General features: G+C 31.7%; 1 protein-coding gene and 1 long non-coding RNA gene across 2 annotated transcripts; both read left to right on the top strand.

The window, feature by feature from the left end:
* The first annotated feature begins 762 nt into the window (after window positions 1–762).
* LOC146950693 (uncharacterized) lies at window positions 763–3,093 on the top strand. Its single transcript, XR_015025485.1, has 2 exons — window positions 763–1,182; window positions 2,698–3,093. It is a non-coding gene; the product is annotated as an uncharacterized LOC146950693 (long non-coding RNA).
* A 5,956-nt stretch (window positions 3,094–9,049) lies between these two features.
* LOC146950694 (uncharacterized) lies at window positions 9,050–26,080 on the top strand. The gene is made up of 6 exons (XM_085746666.1): window positions 9,050–9,185; window positions 9,345–10,804; window positions 15,838–16,713; window positions 23,853–24,845; window positions 25,462–25,643; window positions 25,827–26,080. Exons 2-6 carry the CDS (start codon window positions 9,349–9,351, stop codon window positions 25,947–25,949), a joined length of 3,630 nt encoding a protein of 1,209 aa, XP_085602792.1. The 5' UTR covers window positions 9,050–9,185; window positions 9,345–9,348; the 3' UTR covers window positions 25,950–26,080.
* Window positions 26,081–26,514: the final 434 nt, after the last annotated feature.

Below are 26,514 nucleotides of genomic sequence, written 5' to 3' on the forward strand. Positions count from 1 at the left end.
ATGTCATATTCTCTCATGCATTTTATTGATGACAACTTTTGTATTGTTTAATTTAATCAATGTCAACTTCTCCTATGCATTTTGGTTTTTTATGAAATTTTAGTCATTGTTCATATATCCAGTGTATTTTAGTCTATTATGGTTGAATATCATTGTAGAATTGAAATGGAGTGATATTCTTTTTTTTTTTTTAAATGGGGTGATATTCTAAATAGTAAAAAGATTTTAGGAGGAACAATTTTTTATAAATGCCAACCTATTAAGTATATGAAAGTTAGTTTAATCAATGACACATGCTGTCCTCTCGTGAGCTTAGCTCAGTTTGTTGGACAATGCATAAAAATATGCAAGGTCTGGGGTTCAAACCCCGGCCACTACCAAAAAATCAATGACACATGCTAGACATATGTGTTCCTTGTTAGATATATGTGTTCCTTAAAAAAAAAAGGTAGACATATGTGTAAAATATCATTTATTCGCTGGCTTAAAAAAAAGGTTGACATAGCTGGCTTAAAAAAAAGGTTGACATATGTGTAAGATATCATTAATGAAGCTATTTTTTTAGGTAAATTGAATTATTATTATTATTATTATTATTATTATTATTATGTTACACTAATTTCTCAAATTTTCAAACAAAAAAGCATATACTCCTCTCTCTATCTCGGTTGAAAGAGTCTTTTTTTATAATTTTCTTATTATTATTATTATTATTATTATTTTTCATTTAACTTTATCCAACACACACAATATTCATTTCAATGTTATTTTTCTCTCTCTTCACCAAAGAAGTTCTGGAAAACTCTCCCAACCCTCTATCAATCCCTAGCCGCCGCAACAAATTTTACGGTCTCCCTCAATGTGTTTTCCGGGCTCGTTTTGTTGTTCTATCATCTTCATTCTCTCCTTTTCATCTATAGTTTTATTCTATCAAATTTATTTTCCGGTCAAAGATGTTTTTAAATATACCTACAACCATCTTTTTGGCTAGATCTCGACAACCACATGCAAGATTTTGAAAAATCATCATCATAAAAAGAGTCCCCTCCATCTCCTCTACAAAACCCATTAAGAAAAATCAAGATCGGACTACCTTCGTCGGTGACCACCGCGCGGGAGCTTGCAACCACCATGCCGGAAAAGAGCTTTTCTCCCATCTTGTATGTTTTGGTCCAAATCTAGGTCAGAATTTTGTACTGTTTTTTTCTTCTTCTCTATTTTTAAAATATGCATTTTTATTTTTTGTAAATTTGCATTTTTTTAGATCCTCCATTTATTTGGTTAGACTATTAACTTTGACTGAAACGAACAAATATTATATTCCTTCTTTTTGTTTATTTTGTTTGGAACATGCATGTTTTCTATTTTCTTCTTCTGGGTGTGCACAATTTTTTAAAGGCATTGTATCTATTGTTGATTTATTACCCTTCATTGCAGTTATTATATTTTTAGAGGCATTGCAGCTATTATAATTATGGCATAAATTTAAATTTAAATCTGAAACTTTTAAATTTTTTATTCTCCCGCTGTTAGAGATCACAAGGCAGTAGTGGCATTGATTTATCTCCCACTTCATCTTTCATTGCAACAATTTTTTCGACCACTCATTTATACAAAAAAAAAAAATTGCATCTATCAGGTTTTCAGGACTCTTTTTCTATTGCTTAATTTAATTTTTTTTTATCATCACATTTATCAACTGTTCACACCTGATATACTGATATTCTTTACCAAACATCAACTTTTTCTTAAAAAATACACAAACTTTTTATCTATTGTTATTATTTAATAATAATTAATAGTAATTTTTTTAACCAAACAAATTCATTATCATTTTCAATCTCTCTGAACCCAAAACAACTTAACCTCTCTAGTTTTCTTTTTCTTCTTCATCTCCACCATGTACTACCAACACCGACCACCTTTCAGCCACAACCAGTCTCCTTCCTGTGACTTAAAAAAAAAAATTGCACATTACTCATCATCTCATTCTCCTCTATTTGTATTTCAAATCAAATTTTCAAAAGGAGTTACCTTTAAAATTTATCATTTTTAAAAATTAGTTTTCCATCCATTGTGGGTTACCTTTGGAAGTGGCACAACTATAACTGAACTCTTTTCTTCCTTTTGCATATATATTTATTTTCTTATTAACAGCCGGTGTTACAAACTGATAGAAGTTAAAAACACATATATAACTACATAGAAAACTTCATAATCAAACTCTTCAAGTTGTTTTTCATCATTTATGTATCCATACATTTCTTTGATGTTTGTTGGTGAGATAAGAACATTGTTCAACTTTCCTGGAAAAAAAACATTTCCATGATCACAAAAATGAAGTTGAAGATGAAAATGACAAATAATGAGATTAACAAAAAAGAAAAAGTGCAGTAAGGAATTTATGTGTTTGTGTATTATTGATTTGGTTTTTTAACACAAGAAAGTATGTATATGAAAGAAAGTAGAAATATGTCAAAACATGCATTTTGTGTAGATTTTCTTTCAATTTTTTTTTTGACAAATTACTTGTTACATAGATTTTTGAAAACAGCATTGCTTAAATCCAATAGAAATGAAAACAAATAAAATACACAAACACAGTAAGACTATAAGGATCATTCACTTACCCGTGTTTTTTCCATCAATTACTTACTCGTTTTTCATCATTTACTTACCCTGTTTTTCTTTTTGTAGAGGTATTGAAGACAAGAAAAGATATTGAGACAAGAAGTTGAAAAGAGACAAAAGTTAAATAATGAAAAGTGGGAGAGAAGATAGCTTCCCACATATTTTATGTGAGAAGAGAGTATCTTATAGGAACAGAAAATTTGAAATAAGTGAAGGGAGGGAAACAAAAATTTGAATTTGAAGTGACATTGGGAAATGTAATAAGAGTAAGGTATTTGATTGATGTAGATCTGATTTTTAGTCCTTTGTTACAAAAGAAATTTTTTTTCATTTTGTTTAGTTGGCATGTAATGGAAACATTAGTCTCATGAGCAAATAAGCTAGACTATTAGTTGTTTTCGGTTACATGACATCACATTAGTTAAGTGAGGTCATTTAGTTACATAAAGTAATTTTTAGACATGTTTTACCCCTAATTGTGGGATGTGGCAGCCAATGAGGTTAGGGTAATAATAAGTTTTCCACAACATATTCCTTTCTTATATTAAGAGGGATAATCTTTCGTTTAGTAAACCTTCGTGAAATGATCCTCGTAAGGATAGTTCAGTTGGTATGACCAATGTATAAAATATATAAAGTTCGAGTTCGATTGGACACAAAAAAAAAACCTTCTGGAAGGTCTGATATCTATTGACCATCCGAAAGATGATCTCCCCTTCCCAGTACAAATAATCTCATCTCATCTCATTCTTGCTAATTTCTATAATTTTCTATTTTTAAAGTTAAATCAGTCGCAACTTTTTTTTAAATATTTTTAGCATGTATCTTTGTCTCTTGAGATCATGTTAGCATTTTTTTTATTAATTGTTTATGAGTATTTTTCAATTGACCCTAAGCACTTGCTCTAATTATAAGGTCATTTTAAGTATTTTTATTTATTTATTTTTACAAAACTTGTTTTAAATTTAAAAATACATTATTTTTTATTAATATACTTTTATTTATATTACATATTTTTTTTTACAATATATAATAAATATTGTACAAAAACAATAATCATCTAGTTGGTTCGATGGCAAATGGTTCTTAATTATGTGTTGTCATCGTACCTTAATTGTGTCCACTTTATTTTTTTCCTATGTAAATTAAATTAAATTTGACTAACAAAATAATAAATCTACTATGTACACTAAATATTACTGTTGGCTTGGATGGCAAGTCCATTCTTATTAAAATGTCACCAATAAAAACAATAGAAATGTTGACAGATGCATTTATGATGATCAAGAATAAGTTTAAAGTAAAAAATTTATCTTAAATTTGTGTATTTAATACGTTGAAATATTAAAAAGTACTCCCTCCGTCCCGGTATAATTGACCTACTTTGGTTTTTCACACAGATTAAGAAAAGTGTATAAATAAAGGGGAAAGTGGAATATATTGTATTGGGAATGATAAAAGTAGTATTATTTAGTGTTATACAATATATTATTTATACACTTTTCTTAATCTGTGTGAAAAACCAAAGTAGGTCAATTATACCGGGACGGAGGTAGTATTATTTAGTGTTATATTGTATTGGAAATGATGAAAGTTGTATTGAAAATTGAAATGGGTCAGTTATTTTGGGACATTTTTTTTTAGAAAATGGGTCAGTTATTCCGGGACGGAGGGAGTAACTTTTTTTATATGAAAGTTGTCGATTGTTTCAATTTTTAATTTCTTAACAATTATCCTAAGGGCACATGTTAACAAGACTTTAAAAACAATAGTACAGTATGGTTTTCCTTTTAATGATAAATGTTAATAGATAGTGTATGTTTGGCAACACATAAAAATAAACTTATACCTTATAAGCTCATACGATTAAAAAAAAAAACATGTTTAGTAACTATTATTTTTACACAAACTTATTGTCTATATATTTTCATGAGCTTATAATGATTTTTGTTAAACTAATTTAAGTAGTTTATATCTTATTATTTTTATCTCCATTTTACCTTGTAATCTTAAATGAAAAAAATACATTAATTAATGCACATATTTTCATATGTCATTTCATAATTATAGACGACTTCAATCGTCAAATTTTTTTTTTTTGGTACAAGAGAGGGCCGAAGCCCAAAAGAGAAAACTAAACACTTAAACGAACATTTCTAGGCATACAAGCTCCAGAGATGTCATCAAAGAGTAGACTATTGAGCTCACTAGGAGGGGTTTCCAAAAGAATAAAATTTCAAGAATTCATGGTAAGGCTGAAGTTGGCAAGCCAATCAGCACTTCTGTTGCCTTCTCTCAAAGTGTGATGAACCTGAATCTGCCAATTACGATTCAAAATATTTTGAATACGCCCCTAATTTTTCAAGCACTTCTGTTAGGCACCCATTTATCTTGCAATTATTTGTTACCATGTCAATAAGCAACTTTGAGTCACTTTCAACGCAAAGATGAGAAATACCGTCCCTCCAAGCCAACTATAGACCAAGGTACATACCCCACATATCTGCATGAAGAGCATCACAAGCGCCAATCTTGCGGACAAAACCTTTGATCCATCTACCATTAGCATCCCGAACTAGGCCTCCACATCCCGAGCGATCTCCATTCTCTTTGCACGCTCCATCACAATTGAGTTTGATCCATCCCTCTTGAGGATATTTCCAGCCAATATAAATTGTTTCGGTGTGTCGAAGATCCATTTGAAACTGATTAAGAGTACAATCTTCAATTTCACTAGTAAACTTTTGGATGATAGTTGTGGGATTCTCCGGTCTCTGGAAATTTTCCTCGAAGACTGTCTTGTTCCGCCATTTCCAAATATACTAGCAAGTAGTCATGAAAGTTGTCTTCCACTTAGAGTTGGGATCTCTGTTCCAACGCTTGTTGAGGTTTGTAAAAACCCAATTCCTGCAATCAAAGGAAAAAAAGTCAGTTATATAATATGAAGGTACAAGTCTGATCCATACCTGAGTTGCATAAGTGCAGTCTCTGAGTGCATGAAGAGTAGTCTCATCCTCACTCCCACAACAAGGACAAATTGGGGATATGCCAACACCCCATCTACTTCGACGATAATTAGTTAAGATGCGATCATGAGCAACCAACCAAATGAAAGTTTGAATACGATGAGGACCCTTCCAATTCCACAAACTTTTCCAATCCCCTTCGGTATTAGCATGATTCCCGTCTTTCAATCGTCAATTTTACCAAACACCATAAATTTAATAAACTAGTATATGCGCTGTCAACTATAAACTAGCTTATAAATCATCCCCTGTAAATTCATCCGTGATAAATTAACTTATCAACTCTTTGTCATTTTATTTATTCTTACCAACAAAACCTTAATCGTTAGCTTAGTTGATTTTATTCGTCTAAGTTTGAGTTAAGTACCTCCAATAACTCATCCTTAACTCAAATTAGTTAAGAGTAAATTACACCCTCCTCCCCTCAAAGATGCTTGAATTACACTCCCCTCCCCTCTTATGTTAAAATATACACCCCCCTCTCCTCTTATTCAAAACATATTAGAAAATATTTCACTCCCCTCCCCTAAGAGAAGCTTGAATTACATTCCCCTCCCCTCTTATGTTAAAATCTACACTTTACTCCCTCAATATTTTTTTTTTAATTTCTAATAGTCTAGCAAAAAAAAAAAATCTAACACACTTCGAAAAAAATAGTATTGCTGGTTTATTTTAATATATTCAAAATTTGAATACATATTTTTCGCTATTTTTGATTCACAATTTCATTATAATATAGTTTTAAACCCTATTATAAAATAGGAAACAACCCAAAATAAAATTAAAATATGCAAAAAATTACTAAAGACAATAAAGCATGGTTATTTAAAATTTAATTTTATACTCTAAATTATAAAATTAATACAAAAATATTTAAATTTAATTATCGTTGACATTTAAATAATAAAGAAATGAATTTATTTTTCTTAAATGGTAGCTCAAAATTAATATATATCATAAAAATATTTATTTATGCGAAAATAGATTAAAGTGTAGTGTATATTTAATTATTAAGGGAGTGGGTTGTAATTCAAGCATCTTATAGGGGAGAGAAATATAAGTTTTACTTTTCAAGGGAGGTGAATGTATATTTTAACATAAGAGGGGAGATGAGTGTAATTTAAACATCTTTAAGGGGAGGGGAATGCAATTTGCAATTTACTCATTAGTTAAATTACTCGACCACAATACAAAATGGTTCATATCCCCTAGAAAAGTTAACGAATAATAAAGGACATTAACCAATGGAAGAAGACAAATTTCGGTTTTATTTCACAATTTTGCACCGGCTTGCAATGCCACCGTACCCATGCACATTCACGAGAAGATGTTACTCTCACTCAGGCTATGTTTGACCAAAGCTTGAAATGAAAAAAAAAAAAAAAACATCTTTCCTTACAACAAAGCTGCTCTGATTATCATCAATAGTATCTGGACACATACATAAATAGATTATCCTTACAACTTTCAATCATTTTTTTTTATCAATTTTCTCTTTATTATTAAAAAAATGTATTTTTTATGTGTGTGTGACCAAAAACTATTTATTTGGTCTTATGATCATATTATAATTCCTCATGAGTGAAAGTATTGAGGCTGTAACGTGAGACTTAGCCTGCAATCCTATTTATAGACTAAGGGGATTTATGCAAGCTCCAATAGTTTAGAGGGTATTTATAACATGTGTATTAGGGTTGTATGTAAGTTTGTACATGATCGAAGGGTTTGTATTGAACCGATCCGAATTGTTTTAAGGGTTCGGCTCTATGATTTTGAACCGAATCATAACTAATTTTTAAACAAATTAAAATTTAATATTCTTTTTTTTTGAGATGAAGTTGTAATCCACTGAAAATAAACCCACACACAACTGTGAGGTCCTGAGTTCGAACTTAGATCACGGCGTCCGACCTTGCAATTTCGGCATTTATCAGTTGAGCTAGGACTTCTAGACTAAAATTTAATATTCTAAACCGAACTAATTATTTTTTTAGTATTGTTAACGAGTGTCCTTCAAGCATTTTTTAACCAAATTATGTTTATTATTAGTGTCGTTAAAAAAATATATAAAAAACCAAATCAAATCTTAAAACTTTTTGAAAACCAAAATGAATCAACCAAACCAAATTGAACTGGATCAATCTCTTTCAGTTTAGTTTCAAAATTGTTGGTAACCAAACCAATTTTTTTTTTTTTTGAAGTAATAAGAAAAGAAATTGTTTTTGTTTGATATGTGCTTACTTGCTCGTGGACAGTGGTGGGTTCGCACTTTGCAGAAAACACATTCACTCGGGATTTTGTCGGCTCATACAAATCAAAATATTCGTTTATTCTAAATTGAAAATTTTAATCCAAGTTGTGTAGTTAAAACCAACCAATCGTGTCAAAATCTTTTCTTCACGTTTAGAACTAAAATTTACTACTCTTCTAGAAAAAATTTACTACACTAAATCTTTTCTTCTTTGTCAATACAGACAGTATTAAGGTTGTGTTTAATTTGGTGAAATATAAGTTTTGAACAAAATAATATAAGACATAACAACATAACATAAGACAGAACAACATATGATGAATTATATAGTATTGAACTTTTTTTGTCTTAAAAAAATAATTTATCAATTTACATAATATTTTTGTTTAAAAAAAAATTGGTGGATAGGTGCCTAATCATTTTTATTTAGGGTTGTACTCCATCCGGTACTTTATATAAGAAAAGAAACCAAAAATCATCAAAACCAAGATAATTATTAGTTGTTGCAATTTTTTGAATGTTTTTACAAATATACCCTCATAAAAATTTGTGAAGTATTAAATACTCCCTCCGTTTCACAATACTTGTCCATTTTGGAGAATTATTTTGTTTCATTTTACTTGTCCCTTTCAAGTTTCAATGCAACATTAATTATTGGTTTATCAATAATACCCTTACTTATTTATTGTAGAGAGAGAAATAATAGAATGAAATAATAAATGAGCAAGGGTATTATAGAAAAAACACAAAGAATTTCATCAAAAATGACAACATTTATTTGATTCCTTGGTATGTGTAATTTCTTCAAAATGGACAAGTATTGTGAAACGGAGGGAGTATATCCACTAATATTGAAAAGACCAACATTAAATGAGGGTTAGAAAAGTCTTTTAAACAATAAATGTATTTTAAAAGTTGTGACTTTTTCTTATAAATTAGACCAAATTTATTTTTAAAAATTTTCTTATAAATAGGACCGGAGAGAGTATCAAGTAAGTAAGGTAAGTATACTCCAAAAAAATAAAAAAAAAATTAATGAGCAAGTTATTTGCCATTTTTGGGTCTAATTCGTGGCCCCACTCAACACAACGACTCTTTGACGCCTAAATCCAGCAAGTAACAAAGTTTCACTCAACTCTCATTTCTCATCACTTTACTCTCTCCAAAGGCAAATGCAAAAGAAACTTTAGAAATTCCTTCTTCTCCTTCTTCATCCTCCAATTTTTCTCTTCTGGTTTCACCGTAACAAGAAAACATCAACGATCAACAGCGTATCTGTAAGCATCTTAACTTCATTTTTCTTTCAGATTTCTTTATATTTTCACGCTATTTCTATACAAATTACTAGATGTGTATATTTATACGTTGAAACTTGATGATTCAGTTTCACCTACAAATTTTTCAATTCAACAAGTTTCTTGTTTATTTATTTTCAGCTGAATGATGGATTTTAAGGCTTCTCATAACCCTCAATTTTATGTTGGTGATGAGAGGGAATTTGTTTCTTGTGAGAACTTTAAATCTCAAGATTATGATCATCTTCCTTTGTTACCAAGATTTTCCCGGGTTTCGAGTTTGGAAAAATGTAGTAGTAGTAGTAGTAGTGCTGTTAAGAAGAGGGATTTTGAGTTTGATCATGACAACAACAATTCCTTACATATTCCTGTTAAGAAATCAAAGGTGTTACCCTATCATGATCACAACAATGATCTTTCATTGTCGAAGAAATTAACTGATAAATCATTTTCCACGCTCAAGAAAGACCTTACATTGTTAGAAAAATTATTCGAGGATTGTAAAAGGAAGAAGAAAGTAGAAGAAAAGAGATTGCAGTCCATCAAGACAGATATTGAGGACTCCTGCAAAGAGCTTCAAATTAAGAAGAAGCAAGTTAGCGTTGTTAGAAGAATTGATGAAGTTCGTGAGAAAGTGCAGGAAAAAATTGATGATTGTATCAAGGAGTTTGTGGTAAAGGAAGGGCAGCTCTATTTGATAGAAAACTTGATTGGAGAGCGCAAGCTAGAGCTCAAGGCAAAAGAGATAGAACTTAATCAAGTCAAGGGTAACATTTCAAAAGAAATAGAACTTCGTCAAGTCATTGATGATATTGATAAGGACCGTGAAAGGAAGGAAAAGGAACTCAAGGCTCTTTCCCAAAAAATTGATGAATTTACTTTGGAATGTAAGGCCAAAGAGAACGAGCTTGATGCAGTGAACAGATTAATTGGTGAACAAGCAGAAAAATTAGAGTCGGAAGGGAACAAGTTGCTAAAGGTAACCTCCGAAAAGGAGAATGATTGTGCTCAAATGAAAGAATTGGAGTCAACGAAGAAGCGACTTGAAGGTCAGGTTAAGGAACTTGAGTCAAAAGAGAAGCAATGTGAAGGACGGCTGGAGGACCTTGAGTCAAAGGAGAAGCATTTTGAGGTACGGGTAAAGGAGTTGATGTCAAGAGAGAAGCAGCTTGAAGGATATATGAAGGAGTTTGAATCAAAGATGGAGGAACTTGAAGGTCGTTCAAAGGATCTTGAATCAAAAGAGAAGCTAGTTGAACGACGGGCAATGGAGCTAGAGTCAAAAAAGATGCAACTTGAAGGTCGGGAGAAGGAGTTTAAATCAAAAGAGGAGAAAGTTGAAGGCCAAATCAAGGAGCTGGAATTTAAAAAGGAGCACTTTGAAAGTCAAATGAAGGAGTTGGAATTAAAACAGAAACATTATGAAAACTGGATGGAGGACCTTGACTTAAATGAGAAGCAACATGAAGGCCGGGTGATGGAGCATGAAGCAAAGGTGAGAGAATTTGAAGGCAAAGTGAAGGATCTGGAATCTAAAAAGAAGCATTTTGAAAGCCAAGTGGAGGAGCTCAAATCAAAAGAGAGGCAAAATCAAGGACAAGCTAAAATACCATTTTTCAATTGGTGGATCAGAAAAGGGAACAATTAAATAAGATGGGTGAAATAATTCCTTTTAAGAAAATAGGAAAACTCTTGTTTAAATTTGCTAAAGGAAAATACTTTTAGATGATAAGTAAAACCTATGCAGGAAATTGAATTGTTTTGTAATTCGATTCATTTTGTTTCCCCCAACTGTTGTCTCATTTGTTAAGTGAAAATTGACATCTTAGTGTTAATGCTTGGAAAATGAAATTGACTTGAAATGTATCTCTCTTTTTATTCGTCTCTTCCATTTTCTAAACGGTTTTGACAGATTTTTAATTATTCTGTCCAATCTGCTTAGTATTTTGTTAACTAGAACTAGAACTTATTAATGTCTGTTTGCAACCTGGGTTTTGCAAATAAAGTTTCTGGTATGTTAATTTAGATATGATTTAGATATTTTATCATATGGTTATCAAATCAAATGTGTTCATATCTATTGTTACTGGGTTATTCATGATAAAAACCTTAAGTTGCTAGTCTTTGAGATAGGGCCATTTAGGTTTGAATGTTGATTACCGGTGTAACTCTTTCTCAGTGCAAACTATGAACTTAAAGAAATTAATTGAATGTTGATTACAGGTGTAACTCTTATTAGGTTTGTTATGGATCTTCTCTTAAATCAATATTGCAACTGTTAGCTATTGATGCTTGGTAGTAGTGGGTTTTGTTATGTGAATCCAATCTTGTTGTTATACAAGTATTATCAATTTATCACTGTTTGTTTTGTTAATTGGTGGCTGTTAAGTGAATGTTGCCGGTTGATAGAGACTTCTATGTGTTTTGGATTTGATGTCTAAAATGTATGTGTTTTAGTGCATCATTTTGTAGTTTCTTGCATATGATGTTATGATGTCGTTTTGGTCAAGTATCTGACCATTGTTTTGCTTCTGTTTGTTTGTGTATACCGATAATGAAGCTATAGCAAGGTTACCAATAGTTTAGTTGTATACGAGAACATGCCAAGGGTATGTTTGAAATGGGGGGTTTAGGAGGGGAGGGCTTACTTTTAATGATATAGGCACTCAAGGAAATCGAACCACAATATTCAAATGGTTTTGATTTATATAATGATACACACACAACATTTTCAAAGAGCATAAAATCAGAAGATATAAAATCATCTGCTAGGTTGAACCATGATATAGGAGAAAAGTTGAATTTATTAGAAGAAAGCAAGAGATAAATATGATGAATTGGTTCAAATTTTTATATCCTATTTTGAGAATGTGTAATAGTAGATTTGTGTTTCAATTCAAATATGGTTTGCAAGTGTTTCTCATCTGTTTTCTTAATTTGGTGTCTGCCTCTTTGGAGTAACTTGGAACCGTTAAATGTGTCTCATTGCTCCTGGAATTTCCTTGTAGAGTTGTATTATGGATAATGAATTCTTAAGTGGTACATTGAATTGATCACAAGTTGAGCCAAATTGGAAAATATAGCTAATGTATTTCAAGTTTTCTGTGAAACTCATTTTGAATTTATTTGTGTATAATAATAGTGTTATGAGATTCTGGTTCATATTTCTGTTATTTTCTCATGTGGTGAATTATTATGATTTTTTCAAATGATTTTCTGTTTGTTTCTTATATATAGTTATTTCCCTGCCATTGTTATCTGCTATCAGACTGAGGTAGTTATGGCTATTCATGATGAAAACAGAAAACCTATAGTTGCTAGTCTATGAGATAGTAAAGGAAATGTGTAAAATGAATCCTTTTATGAAATAGGACAACTCTTGATTAAATTTTATAAATTCAGATACTTTTTTATGGTAAGTGAAAACTATGCCGGATAGGATACACACAAAAATACTAAGGCTATGTTTGGTAATTTCAAGAAGCTAGCTTATAGCTTATTGAACTAACTTGTAAGCTTGTTTGATAAAACTAACATACAAAGATACTAAAGTTAAGTTAAACAAGTCATGGAATTGAGAAGAACCATGTAATTAGTTAACGAAACTCAAGCCAAAAAAATAAAATATACCCACCTTATCTTTGATATAAAAGGATATAAGATGAAATATTTTGCAAGACAAATCGAAACCCCTTTATGCAGGACTGAGAAGGATTAAATAATCAGAAAAATCTTTTAAAAAAATAAAAAATAATATTCAGAATTTATATATTAAACATGGCCTAATGTCGAGTTAATTGTGATCAATGGTGAAGAATTTTTTTTTTTTTGACTAGGAGATCAATGGTCAAGATGAAAATTATCATATTTAAAATTAAAATAAAATATATTTAAAATATATTTATCAAACACTTCAATTTTGATCGACCAACTCTTCAGATATAAACTATAAGCTAACTTTTCAGCTATCAGTTAGTTTATAGTTTATATTAACCAAACAAAGCTTAAGATTAATACATTAGATGTTGGTAATTTGGCACAAAATTCAACTCACGTAATTGGCTTCATTTTCCCCCCTCTGAAAGTTCTGTCATTTGTTAAGAGAAAAAATTGACATCTTAGATGTTAATGTTTGGAAAATGAAATAGACTTGAAATTTATCTCTTCTATTTTCTAAATGGTTTGATGGCTTTTGAATTATTCTGTCCAATTTTCCTAGTTTTTTTGTTAACTAGAACTTATTTATGTGTCAATGACTTTGATAGGACTATCTATTTCTTACTTTTTAAAATATTAAAGTATGAAAAATGATAGGGTCTTGTTAACCGGTGCTCCCGGGGCACTGGTTAAGGAAACTAAAAGAGGAAATTTTAAAGTAAAAATAACACTTTTTAAACTTTTTATGAGTTGACAACACAAGTTCCAATGCTAGACTTTCTACATTTGATTCCTTAACCAGTGTCCCGGGCCTTAGTTAACATTTCCCAAAATGATATGATAAATTAACAGAATTAAAATTAAAATAGAAACACGAAAAAACTATTTGTCTAACGGCTCACTGAATTGGGTGGGCCTCAACCAAATCTCGTAGGCAAACAACAACCTTGTTTGTGTCTGTCTTATTCTTCCATTTCACTCTCAAAATCCCAACAAAATTCAAAACTCCCCAGAAGAAGAAGAAGAAGAATATAACACAAAGCATTGTAAGCTTCACATTCCTTTTCTATATTTTTCTTCAACATTTTTATTTTCATGTTATTTGTAGATTAGAGCTACTAAATGTGTATTTATATGTTTAAACTTTAAAAGTTTACATTTTTTTTACATGGCCGTTGTTTTCTTGATTAAAAATTCAAATCTCTATTTTCTTTGGTTTGTTGAAATAGCTAATGTTAGAAATTAGTTGTTAGATTTGTTTTTTTTTTTTTTTTTTTCCTTTGTATGTGTTTTAACTCCTTATCCCTTAGGTCTAACCCCAACCCCCAAAAGTTGACATGTCTGTTTTCTAGGTGTTTATATTTTCATGCTATTTGTCAAGAAAATCAAGCAATGTTAGAGCTACTAAATGTATATTATATTGAAACGTGAAAAGTTGACATTTTTTTTTATATTGCCATTGTCTTGAGACCGGAAGGTCACGGGTTCAAGTCCTGGAAACAACCTCTTGTGTAAAAAACAGGGTAAGACTATGTACAATACATCAAATGGTGGGACCCCTTCCCGGACCTTGCGTATGCGGGAGCTTTAGGCTTTGTTTGGGAGTTTGGAGGGGAGGGGAGGGGAGGGTTTTGGAAAAAAGGAAGGAGCAAGTGGAAGAAATAGAAGACATTGGGAGGAGAGGGCTTTGGAGGTTAATTTTTTACTCATAATAAAAAATCCCCCTCATTTGGGGGAACTCAAAAATTGCATTGGGGGAGGGTTTTGGGGGGTTATGGAGGGTTTATATGAATTTTTCAAATTCAATCTATGTTGTTATAATATTCTTAAAATTAAAAGTATATTAATCATAAGTATTAGTTTATCATTCTCTAAAAAACTGTTCTTTCAAAAAATGTGAATTTTTTGTCCATTTTTCTATATATTTCCAACCCCCCAAAGCCCTCCCCTCCCTTCCCCTCCAAACTCCCAAACAAAGCCTTAGTGCACCGGGTAGCCTTTTTTTTTTTTAATTTTTTTTATTGTTTTGTGATTTAAAGTTGAAATCTCTATTTTGAGTATTTTCTAGGTATTTATCATTTGACTTAGATTTTACTTCTGAAAGTTTTTCAAAGCTAAAAGTTGAAGCTTTTATCTTTTCTTCCCAGGATTTTGAGGTGTTCATAATACCCAAGAGTTGACAATTTCTACAGTTGAATGATGGGTTTTGAGGCTTCTGATAAATCAAAGTTTTGTGTTGGTGATGCTGATGAAGAACCTTTCAATTTTAAATGGCTTGCATCATTTGATAAAAAAACATCGCATTCAGCTTCATGTGAAGACTTAGAATCTGAAGGTGATGATGACGTTCATTTGTCAGCAATGATTCCTCAGATTATGGGTTTGAGAACATGTAATAATAACAATAATGGTTCTGTTAAGAAGAGGGATACTTCTGGTAATACACTACCAGTTAAAAGGATGTTAATTGATAACAACAATGCCTTGCACGGTTCGATTAAGAAATCAAAGGTGTCCCCAGCACCGTATGATGATAACGACGATGACAGTGATGACGACAATATTCCTATTTCGTCAAGAATTAAAATGGCTGAGATGTCAAGTGATAAATCATTTTTCTTACTGAAGAAAGAACTCACATTGGTAGAAAAATCATTTGTGGGTTGCAAAAGGAAGAGACAAGTAGAAGAGAAGAGATTGCAGTCCATAAAGAGAGAGATTGAGGAGTGCTGCGAAGATCTTGAAAATAAGAAAAAGGAAATTATTTATGTTGCAAGTATTGACGAAGCTCGCAAGAAAATCCAGGGCAAAATTGAAGAATGTGTCAAGGATTTTGTAACAAAGGAAGCACACCTCTATTTGATGGAGGACTTGATTGGAGAGTGCAAGCAAGAACTCAAGACAAAAGAGATAGAACTTCATCAAGTCAAGGATAGCATTTCAAAACAGAAGCATTTCGAAAGGCAAGTGAAGGAATTTGAATCAAAAGAGAAGGAATTTGAAATCCAGGTGAAGGAGCTAGTGAATGATTTGATAACAAAACAGAAGCATTTCGAAGGCCGAATGAAGGAGCTTGAGTCAATAGAGAAGCAACATGAAGGCCGGGTGAAGGAGCATGAATCAAAAAAGAGAGATTTTGAAGAGCAAGTGAAGGAGCTGGAATCTAAAAAGAAGAGTTTTGATAGCCAAGTGGAGGAGTTCAAATCACAACAGAGGCAATTGAAAGGACAAGTTAAGGAACTTGAGTATAAAGAGAAGCAACTTGATGGGCGAGTGGAAGAGCATGAATCAAAAAAGAGAGAATTCGAAGGCCATGTGAAGGAGCTGGAATCTAAAAAGAAGTGTTTTGAAAGTCAAGTGGAGGAGCTCAAATCAAAAGAGAGACAATTGAAAGGACAAGTTAAGGAACTTGAGTGTAAAGAGAAGAAAATCGATGGCCGAGCGAAGGAGTTTGAATCAAAAGAGGATGAATTTGAAGGCCGAGTGAAGGAGTTGGAATCAGAAAAGAAGCATTTCGAGAGCAGGCTGAAGGAGCTCGAATCAAAAGAAAAGCAATTTGAAGGACAAGTGAAGGAGTTCCAGTCAAAAGAGGAGGAGTTTAAAGGTCAAGTGAAGGAGTTTGAATCAAAGAAGGAGGAATTCAAAGGTCAGTTTAAGCAGCTCAATTTAAAAAAGCAGCAATTTGAAAGCCAGGTTGAGTACTTAAAATCAAAAGAGAAGCAATTTGAAGAACAGCGGAAAGAATTTGAGGCTGAAGAGAATAAGTTCAAAGTACTAGGGAAAGAGCTCAAGTTAAAAGACAAGCAATTTGAAGGACAAGTCAAGGATCCAGAGTCAAAGCTTAATAAATTTGATGGACAAGTGAAGGAGCCTGAGTTGACAGTGAAACAATATGAACCATTAATGAACTATTTTGACGAAGAAACAGAATCGGGTAAATGTTCTTATTCATTTAGCTTATTGAAAATTTCATTTCAACAATTTCTTTTAATGATGTGTTATTTTTTATAACCTGATATACACATATGAGGGATCTTAAAGGTAGGAAAAAAGTCCAAAATATGTGTGAACTTGGAGTTAGTATTCAAAAGATGAATATGAAACTTAATGATGAAGTTGATGTTCTATTTCTCACATTTTTGCTTGTTTTATATCTGATGACAATATATCCACTGACGAAATGATACATGGTCTCGGTCTGCAACAAGAAAAACACACAAGTTTGTTATTTCCCTATTTGGATTCTGTTGTCTGCCATACTTTTTCATATTTTGTGTGTTCTCATCTATGAAGCACCAACAGAGACACAAACACCGGATACGACACTAACACGTCGACATTGTTAGGAAATGAATTAGTTGCATTTAATCACATGTGTCGGTGTTGAACACCGACACATGTTGAACACTGGACGCGCCTTTGATCATAAGTGTCAGGGCTATAGAGGTTATCACTCATTTCATTGGTACTCATTTTGTTGGTACTTCTGTGGATTGATGATTGACACACATTATTTCTTCTATTTCAGGTTGGAAAAGAATCTTATACAGGTTTTGCCCTTCTCAATTATCCAAAGTATTTAAAGGAATGTGAAGGAAGATCATACTATCAGTTTGAGCTTGAGCCACTGCAGCTGGAAATCCCCATGTGTTCATTTTGACCTCTTGATTAATGATGCAATTACAAAGTAACAGTCAATAGCTATTAGCTACTCATTACACATGTGATTCAGTTGCTTTAAGAATGCCTCTAAATTTATGTTCCTTAAGTTTTTGTTTTTGGCTTTTAGACTGGTTAATTCACTCTGGACAAACTTAACCCACAGTTGCCTATCATGAGTTCTGTTTTATTTTTCCTGCAGTGACTGGTTGATCTTGCTTTATTGAACATTAACTAAACAATTTTTAAAATTTTGTGTTTTGTTATGTTATATATATTGGGGCCATAATATAGGTGAACAAGCTTCAAGGGAAATAAATATAATTTTTTGTTCTTTTGCCTATTAGAATTGAGAACTGAGATCCCAGATTGTTTTGTTTTGTTATAGGTGAACTATCTCATAGAAATTGGAGCTAATATTGCGAGGATTGCCGGATCCCGAAAATATATTTAATTAAAATACTTCTTCTCACTTCCTCTCCCTTCCGTTGAACCAAACGGCTCCTAAAAGGCCAATAAAGCTAAAAAAAAAAAATGAATTTTGCTCAACTATGATCATCCTCCACCGAGTCCACGACGGTTGGTTTTAGAGATAAATTTATGGAATTGAGAAATGCTATGAGCACCGTTTATGGAATAAACAAAGGAAAAAGTAAAACCAACTTCGAAAGCAATTCTATGGCATTTCTCAACCCTTCCCGACGAGTTAGGATTATCTCCATTTGAGGATCCTAACCCCTTCCCAACACCTTCCCATTAATGGCTATAAAAGTTCTTCTCCTCATAACACAACAACAAATCAAATCTCAAAATAAAATAAAATAAAAATTACAAAATGAAAATGAGCATTATTTATCTTATGTTTGAGCTGAGGTTGTATTCTTCCCCTCTTTTGGGGAGTTTTTTTTTTTTTTTTCGCAATGTCAAGTTTGCAACACATAGGTCGATGATGAATGAGGAAAATATTCAATTCAACAACGACCATGTGTGACCAATTTGATCTTGCGAGAAATTCCTTCGGGATAGTGCAAAGCTGAGAAAAACCGGTGGAAGACTTCATCCTCTCATGTGGTTTTAAGGCCGATGGCAAAAATCGAAGCTTAAAAACCCAACTCACTTGTAGTTTCGCAACTTAATTATAGAAATAAGTGTGTTTGTTTACTTACATAGTGTTGATACAAATGGTTTATCTTTTCATTTTCTAGACTTTTGATATGGGTTATTGGTTTTAGTAACTTTTTACTTTCAATTTGCTCATGCAGACAAATGAAAGATCAAACATGGATATAGCCTTTGTATTCAAGATCCTCAAACTTTCATGTAATCCCGTATTTCAAGATACTCTCAACTTTCATCACAAGAAAACAACATCAACTTGAATTATATCACGAGCCTATCTAAAATGTAAAATTAATGCACGGTACACTTCCTCACTCCTTTACCATTATTGGTTCTCTTTTTTTTTTTGACAAACCATTATTGGTTCTCTTAAAATTATCATGTTTTTTTAAACCTGTCAAGTGTTATTTCAATTATTGTGAAGAAAAAGTGTTATTTCAATTAAAGGATATCACTATTGCTATATCACTAGTAATTTAATCCTTCCAAATATGGATGGTATTGTATACTCCCTCCGTTCCTTAATGTAACATCCCTTTACTTTTTTCACATTTCTTAAGAAAAGCTGACAGTGTAATTATTATGTTTGTTTTGTCTGTTAATATTACCATATTGTCCTTTGTTTGTATATGTATTAAATTTGACTTTTTAAATTTCAAAACAAGTTAGTAGTATTAATTATGGGTATGTTTAGGAAAAATAATAATAAATGCATCTAGTAATTTGAAAAGGAGTTTAGATTTAGGGACAAAAATAAAGTCAAATTGTTGGTTACATATAGGGACGGAGGGAGTATAATGGGGTGTACTAGATTTACGATAAAATAAGAAAATGATAAATACCAGCTATATTTTATTTAGCGGTGTTCAAGGTTAGATTGGATCGGTTTTGACCAAACACAGCTATCTGATCCAATCAAGTTTCATTTGTTTGGTTGGGTCAAAAACCAATATTTTTAAGAGTATTACTTTTCCCACCCTGTGGTATTCTAGCGCGCCTTGCGTATTTTCCAAAAATGCCCTTGAAGTTTCCGGATTTAATAATCTGGAATGGTGTTTTCCTTTGTTAAAGGGTTAAAAATGAGTTACGGATTTTTTCGGATTTTGTAATCCGAAAACTTTAAAAAATAGGGTGCGCCACATGATTTTTCCGGATTACATAATCCGAACACCCCCTAAACACCATTTTTCAAGGGAAAAACAGTTCGGATTATATAATCCGAACTGTATCAGCGCAAATTTTAAACATGTTTGTAACATGGATAGTCATTTTAGGAAACAATATTAATCTTCCTAACTCTCATCCTTCTGTTTTGAGTCATTGTTACCTGTTCTTAGTCAAAAATCAGTTTTTCGGACTATTTGATCGGATTGCTCCGAAACTTCCCCAGAAAATCTGAAAAAATTAAAGGATCATGACTCCCATAGAAGGAACTTCTTATGGGACTCCGCCCCTCAAAATCCAAAATTTCATCGTTTAGACCCATTTTTCATATTCTTAGAAAAATCCGTAAAAATTTGCATTGGTTTTATTTGATTTTTAGAATTTTTTGGTGGTATTTTTATATTTTTATGATTTTATTTGACAAATTTTTAACATTTTTTACTTAGTTTTTTTGTTGTTTTTAAAAGCAAAACTCAAAACTGCTGAAATGTGAGAGAGTCTGATGGCTGATTATACATAAGAATTGTCCGGATTATAAAATCCGAAATAATAAACATGAATCAAGATTTTAAAATCCAAACTGCACAAGGGCATTTTTGGAAATTTTACAGGGTGCGGGAGAAGGCCATAGGGTGGGAAAAATAATACTCTAAAGGAATTGGTTTGAATAAGATCATTGGATTCATGAGAAATAATTTTAAAAAATAATTCGGAAAAAATATATAATAAAATAACATTTTTTTTAGGTATATAATAAAATAACATTATTTTTCATAAAAATTCAATACTTACATTAAATTTTATTTTTAGTTTTTGCTTCCTTTCTTTGTAACTCTGTCAAATTTAAGAAAATGTTGACATTTGTCCTATTTGTTTTTAAAAAATAAATATGATAATGTTATTTTAAAAGTTGTATAATCAATTTTTATAAAAGTCTACAAAATCTTCATTTCAACACAAAATTTCTAGTATTTTCAGCATGACCTTAATCTAATTTAGCCCTTGTAACCGCAGATTATTATTCCTAGATAAAAATCCGTCATTTATAAAGTTTCTATCTTTTTATCACTAGTTGATACTCTTATTACTCTTACATAGCTTTGTCCTTCTTATCTAAGATAAGAAAGAAAGAAAATGTTGAAAGTCCCTAGGTGGATCAGCACTAGGGGTTAATGGATAATACTTAGGTGACATAGTGGTTGGTGATATTGGTGACATTGATCAACCACAATGTCACAAATGTATAAAAAACAAAAATACCTTGAGAAAGAGAAAGAAGAAAAGCCGCTTGTGACATTATGGTTGGTCAATGTCACCAACCACAATATCATCCAAGTGCTATATCAATTTCGAGGGCCTATGTTAGACGAGGTCACACTAGATCAAGTTTTTTTTTTCTTAAATAAAGAAGGTTAATATTTTTTTAAAAGTCTATTTAGATAAAAATGTTACGTTATGGTAATGGATAAAGTCTTTTAGACCTACCTAGTAAATATGAATATATTTTAGTTTACTATTATTATTATTATTATTATTATTATTATTATTATTATTATTATTATTATTATTATTATTATTATTATTATTATTATTATTATTATATTAAATTGTGTACTTAGATTAAATTATGAATTTGTTAATTTTTTAGTAATTTAATCTTATTAGTGTAGATTAATTTTTTTCACAAATTAAATGTATTATTATAATCTATAATTGAAATCTGATATCATATATAGCAAATTTTACTAAAATGTCATGTTAAAAATTCAAAAGAAGTTTTTTTGTTAACCTTTCAGTATTTAGGGAAAAAGACCCTGATAATCTGAAGTTTGACCGGGAGATAAGTAAAGTCTGTCAGAGAATTGTTCCGCCCAACAGTCAAACTCACGCTATCTTGAACAATTTATCTTTTGATAGAGCTTATTAACCACTTAAACACAGTTGCTTGGTTTATCCATAGGAAGTTTAATCTCATTGATTTATTAGTTCATATGCCAATTTAAACATGAATCATACTAGAGCATCCATAATGGTGGTAAACTAAAAAGAGATCTTAATTAGGGCTTACTACCGTGCACTTTAACGTGTGCATTTGGAACATAAATAAAAAGACATAAAAGAGAGCAAGAGTCACATGAATTTGAGATGACGAAAATAACTTTTATTTATGTTGTTTCTAATTTTGATCTTGGAATGCGTTAGTCGTTGAAGAAAGAGAAAATTCTTATATAGTTGTCGATAACTAATATATATATATAGTATTTGTTTTTTCTTCCTCCATTAGAATTCTATAATATGTTAAAGACATTATTAAATAAAAGAATCTCCATTTGAGACGTTTTAACTTATTTTAACAATCATACCAAACTTTCAAAAGATCAGACTAATACCAGACTTAAACTTTCATTTTTTTATGAAAAATGTTAACGAATGCTCACATAACACTCTTTAAAGTTATTAATCAGTACTTTTTTTATGAAAAATTATATAATCAATGCATTAAAAAATAAAATATTTATTTTTTTAAAAAATAATTTTTTATTTTAATATCCTTGAAGAGCCTCTTGGGACACTCGTTAGCCGGACCCAATTTTTTTTTAAGGTTTTTTTGTGTGAACTTGGTGAGCAAGTAAAGTTATTGAGGATTGAGTTTGTTGTGGAGCCCAGTGACTCCCACACAACACAAACGTAAGCGCCGCTACACTACAGTGCAACGAACGAACTCTCATTTTCGTCTCACTCTTGACTATCCAAATTCCCAATGAAACTCTAGAAACTTCATCTTCTTCTTCTTCACTCTTCATCTTCCTCTTCCTCTTCCTCAGTAACAAGATAACATCAACCATTTTATTGTAAGCTTCTCAACTTCATTCTCTTTATTTTTTTTTTCTTTCTATTTCACATTTACATTTTCATGTTTTGTCATTAAAAATCAATAACATGCATGCAATGTTAGATTATTGTTTGATTTTGATTCTTCTGGAACTGTAATGTACTATTTATTACTTCATCATTCACTTTCACCTACAAAGTTTAAACCTTTACTCCTATTTACATGTTCAAAGTTTAAACCTTTACCCTTTGTACTTATTTACATTGCTATTGTTCTTAGTGTTTATAGTTTCATTTTGATTCTGGAACTCTAGTGTACAACTTCATCATTCTGTTTGACCTAGAAATTTGAAACCTTAACCCTTGTAGCTTTATATTTGAAGAACCTTGTTGTTCATTTCTTTGATTTTCGTTTTTTTCCCAGTTTCTGTAGTTGAATGATGGATTCTGAGGCTTCTCACAAGCTAAAGTTTTGTGGTGATGATGATGGGAACTTGCATGTTAAATGGCTCACTTCTTGTGACAACAAAACACCCTATTCAGATATGACAGAACCTGTTTCTTGTCAAGATTTTGAATCTGAAGATTGTGTTGATGATGTTCATTTGTCACCAAGGTTTTCCCCATTTTCGAGTTTGGAAACATACAGCTGTAAATGTGATGCTTCCAGGGATGTTACTACACTTCCGGTTAAGAGGCTATTGAATCAACCCAGTTCCTTCCACATTTCTGTTAAGAAATCAAAGGTGTCACCATATCATGATCACAACGAAGACAATGATGACATTCTGTTGTCAAATCTAATTGAAAGCCCGGACGAATCAGCTGATGAATCATTTTCATTGTTGAAGAAAGAACTAAAGTTGTTAGAAAAATTGATTATGGAATGCAAAAGGAAGAGACATGTAGAAGAGATGAGACTGCAGTGCATGAAGAAAGAGATCGAAGAGTGTTGGAAAGAGCTTGTAAATAAGAAGAAGCAAGTTGGTTGTGTGAGAAGAATTAACGAAATTCACGACAAAATGCTGGGAAAAGTTGAAAGTAAGGAAGAGCAACTCAAGGCTCTTACTCAAAAAGTTGCTGAATGTAATATGGAACTTGAGTCCAAACAGAAAGAGCTTGATTCAATGAAAATACTGGTTAGCGGACAAGCAGAAATATTAGAGTCCGAAAGGAAGAAGCTACTAAAGGTAATATCAATCAGACAGAATGATCCACATGCTCAAATGAAAGACTTTAAGTCAATGAAGAAGGGATTTGAAGGTCAGGTTAAGGAACTTGAGTTAAAACAGAAGCAAGTTGAAGGACAGGCAATGGAGCTAAACTCAAAAGAGATGCAACTTGAAGTCCGGGAGAATGAGTTTAAATCAAAACTAGAGAAATTTGAAGGCCAAGAGAAGGAGCTTGTATCAAAACAGATGCATTTTGAAAGCCGATTGAAGGAGTTAGAGACAAAGGAGAAGCACTTAGAAGGACGAGTAAAGGCATCAGAATCAAGAGAGAAGCAGCTGGAAGGACATGTTAAACAGTTCGAATCAAAGAAGGGGGAACTTGAATATTGTATAAAGGAGATTGGATCAAAAAAGAAGCTTTTTAAAAACTGGGTGAAGGGGCTTGAATCAAAAAAGAAGCAAGTTGAAGGACGAGCAATGGAGCTAGAGTCAAAAGAGATGCAGCTTGAAGGCTGGAAGAAGGAGTTTGAATCAAAAGAGGAGAAATTTGAAGGCCAAGTGAAGGAGCTGGAATTTAAAAAACAGCACATTCAAAGCCAATTGAAGAAGTTGGAGTCAAAAGAGAACCAACTTGCAGGACGAGTGAAGGAGTTTGAATACAAAGAGAGGGAACTGGTATCAAAGCAAAAGCATATCGGAAGCCGAATGAAAAAACTTGATTCAAAAGAGAAGCAACATGAAGCCCGAGTGAAGGAGCATGACTTAAAAGAAAAGGAACTCGAAGGTCGAGTTAAGGAGCTCGAATCAAAAAAGAAACATTTTGAAAGTCAAGTTGAGGATTTCAAATCAAAAGAGAAGCAAATTGATGAACGGTGTAAAGAATTGAAGTCAAAAGAGAACCGGTTCAAAGTAAAGGTGAAGGAGCTCAAGTTAAAAGAGAAGCAGATTGAAGGACAAGTCAAGGAACTTCAGTCAAATCCGATTGAGTTTGACGGACAAGTGAAGGAACCTGAGTTGAAAGGGAAACAATATGAATCTGGTAAATGTTCTTATTCATCTAGTTTATTGAAAAAAAATCATTTCAATTGTTTCTTTTAATCATCTGGTTAATACTGTATGCTTAGCCAAGCTGAAAAGCTTCTTCAGTTTTTATATGACACTCACTGTCAGACTGTATTTGGATTATATTTTTCATCCTTGAACATTTTATGAATCTCTTAAATCCAAAAAAATGCCTGTGTTTTTATCCATGGCTAAGATTTAGTTATAATACATGGTACTGTACTGCTAATGATAGATTAGTATATTAATTTGGTTTTAATTTTTCAAGTATATGCAAATAGTGTAAACTTTAGAGTTAAAATATAGTGTCAATATCCTAACAAACATGAAGAGCACTTAATAATCCTATTAGTGCAACTATTTGTAGTCTTGGTTATGAACCAATCCAACACTATCTCCATTCATTCAGTTAAGGTGCTATATTGACATTGATTGTAACTATTAGTATAAGTCTTTTCTCTGTCACCCATGCATTTCAATCTAGGAAAAGTTGTACATTCTTTCATAGTATACATATTTTTTTAAAATTCGTTTTGTGACCTTCATTCTTTGATAGATGTTTTGGTCAGTTTGATGAAGCGAAATTTTCGTAGACATTGCAGATTTTGTTGAGAATCTTATCAAGAGACAACAATATGATGAAGCTGTTAGATTCAGTCGTGCATATAACTTCAGCGACAATAATCAACTAGTTAATCTATTTGAAGAACATGTGCAGAATCTAAAACTAATTTCAGAGAAAAGTTGCAAGGAAACCAACTCTATTGAAATTAAGGTTCTTTTTTTTTCCTTATTCAATTTCTTTTTTTTGAAGAATTCCTTATTCAATTTCTATTTTATGAAAGATTCCAATCTTCATACTCCTTCATAATAGTTATAAGTACTTTGATATTTTATGAAACATTCCAATCTTCATACTCCTTCATAATAGTTATAAGTACTTTGAATGTGAACTCAGGACAAGGCTAAAGATCAAGAAGTTGCTAGTCTCATTGCTGTTCTACAATGCATTGTAGATAACAACCTAGAATCCCAGGATCTACTTAACAAGATTGACGATCGTATTATTGAGCTGCAGTGACAGAATGGCAACTAGTGTTTTTACTGGAATCAGTGAGTGCAATCCTCCAAATAAGCAACAAATGTAAATATATGTGGTGGAGAAAACCTTCTCTACACGTTCCTTTTTAAATGAATTAACATGATGCTTTCTGTTTCTTTTTTGTGTACAATGTCTCTATTTGGAAAGAATGAAACTCATGATCAATTAACAGGGTCATCGCCATATTTGGCTCACTATTCTTTCTTTCTACTGTATTCTTTATTTTTTTTTAAATTGTGAGTTTTAAATTTGATAGTTAGAATCGTTTTCATATATATGGAGTACATGCCACGCTTTTTGTTCACAATGTTTATGTGGTTAGCCTCATACACTTAACGCAAAAGTTCCCCAAGAGTTCTTTGCTAATGCTTAGAAAATGAAATAGACTTCAAATTTATGTATCTCTTTAGTCTTAATTTGCACACAGTTTTGTTTTTGAAATGGTTTGAGGTGTTTTCTTTTCTTCCCTAGTATTTTTGAGTTATTATTCAGCCTAATCTCTTAGTTTTAGTTAACTATAACTGATATAATGGCTTAACTGGTT

This window comes from Medicago sativa, chromosome 2 (genome assembly GCF_051527215.1).
Source record: "Medicago sativa cultivar Bolivia chromosome 2, Bolivia_mono, whole genome shotgun sequence".
NCBI lineage: Eukaryota > Viridiplantae > Streptophyta > Magnoliopsida > Fabales > Fabaceae > Medicago > Medicago sativa.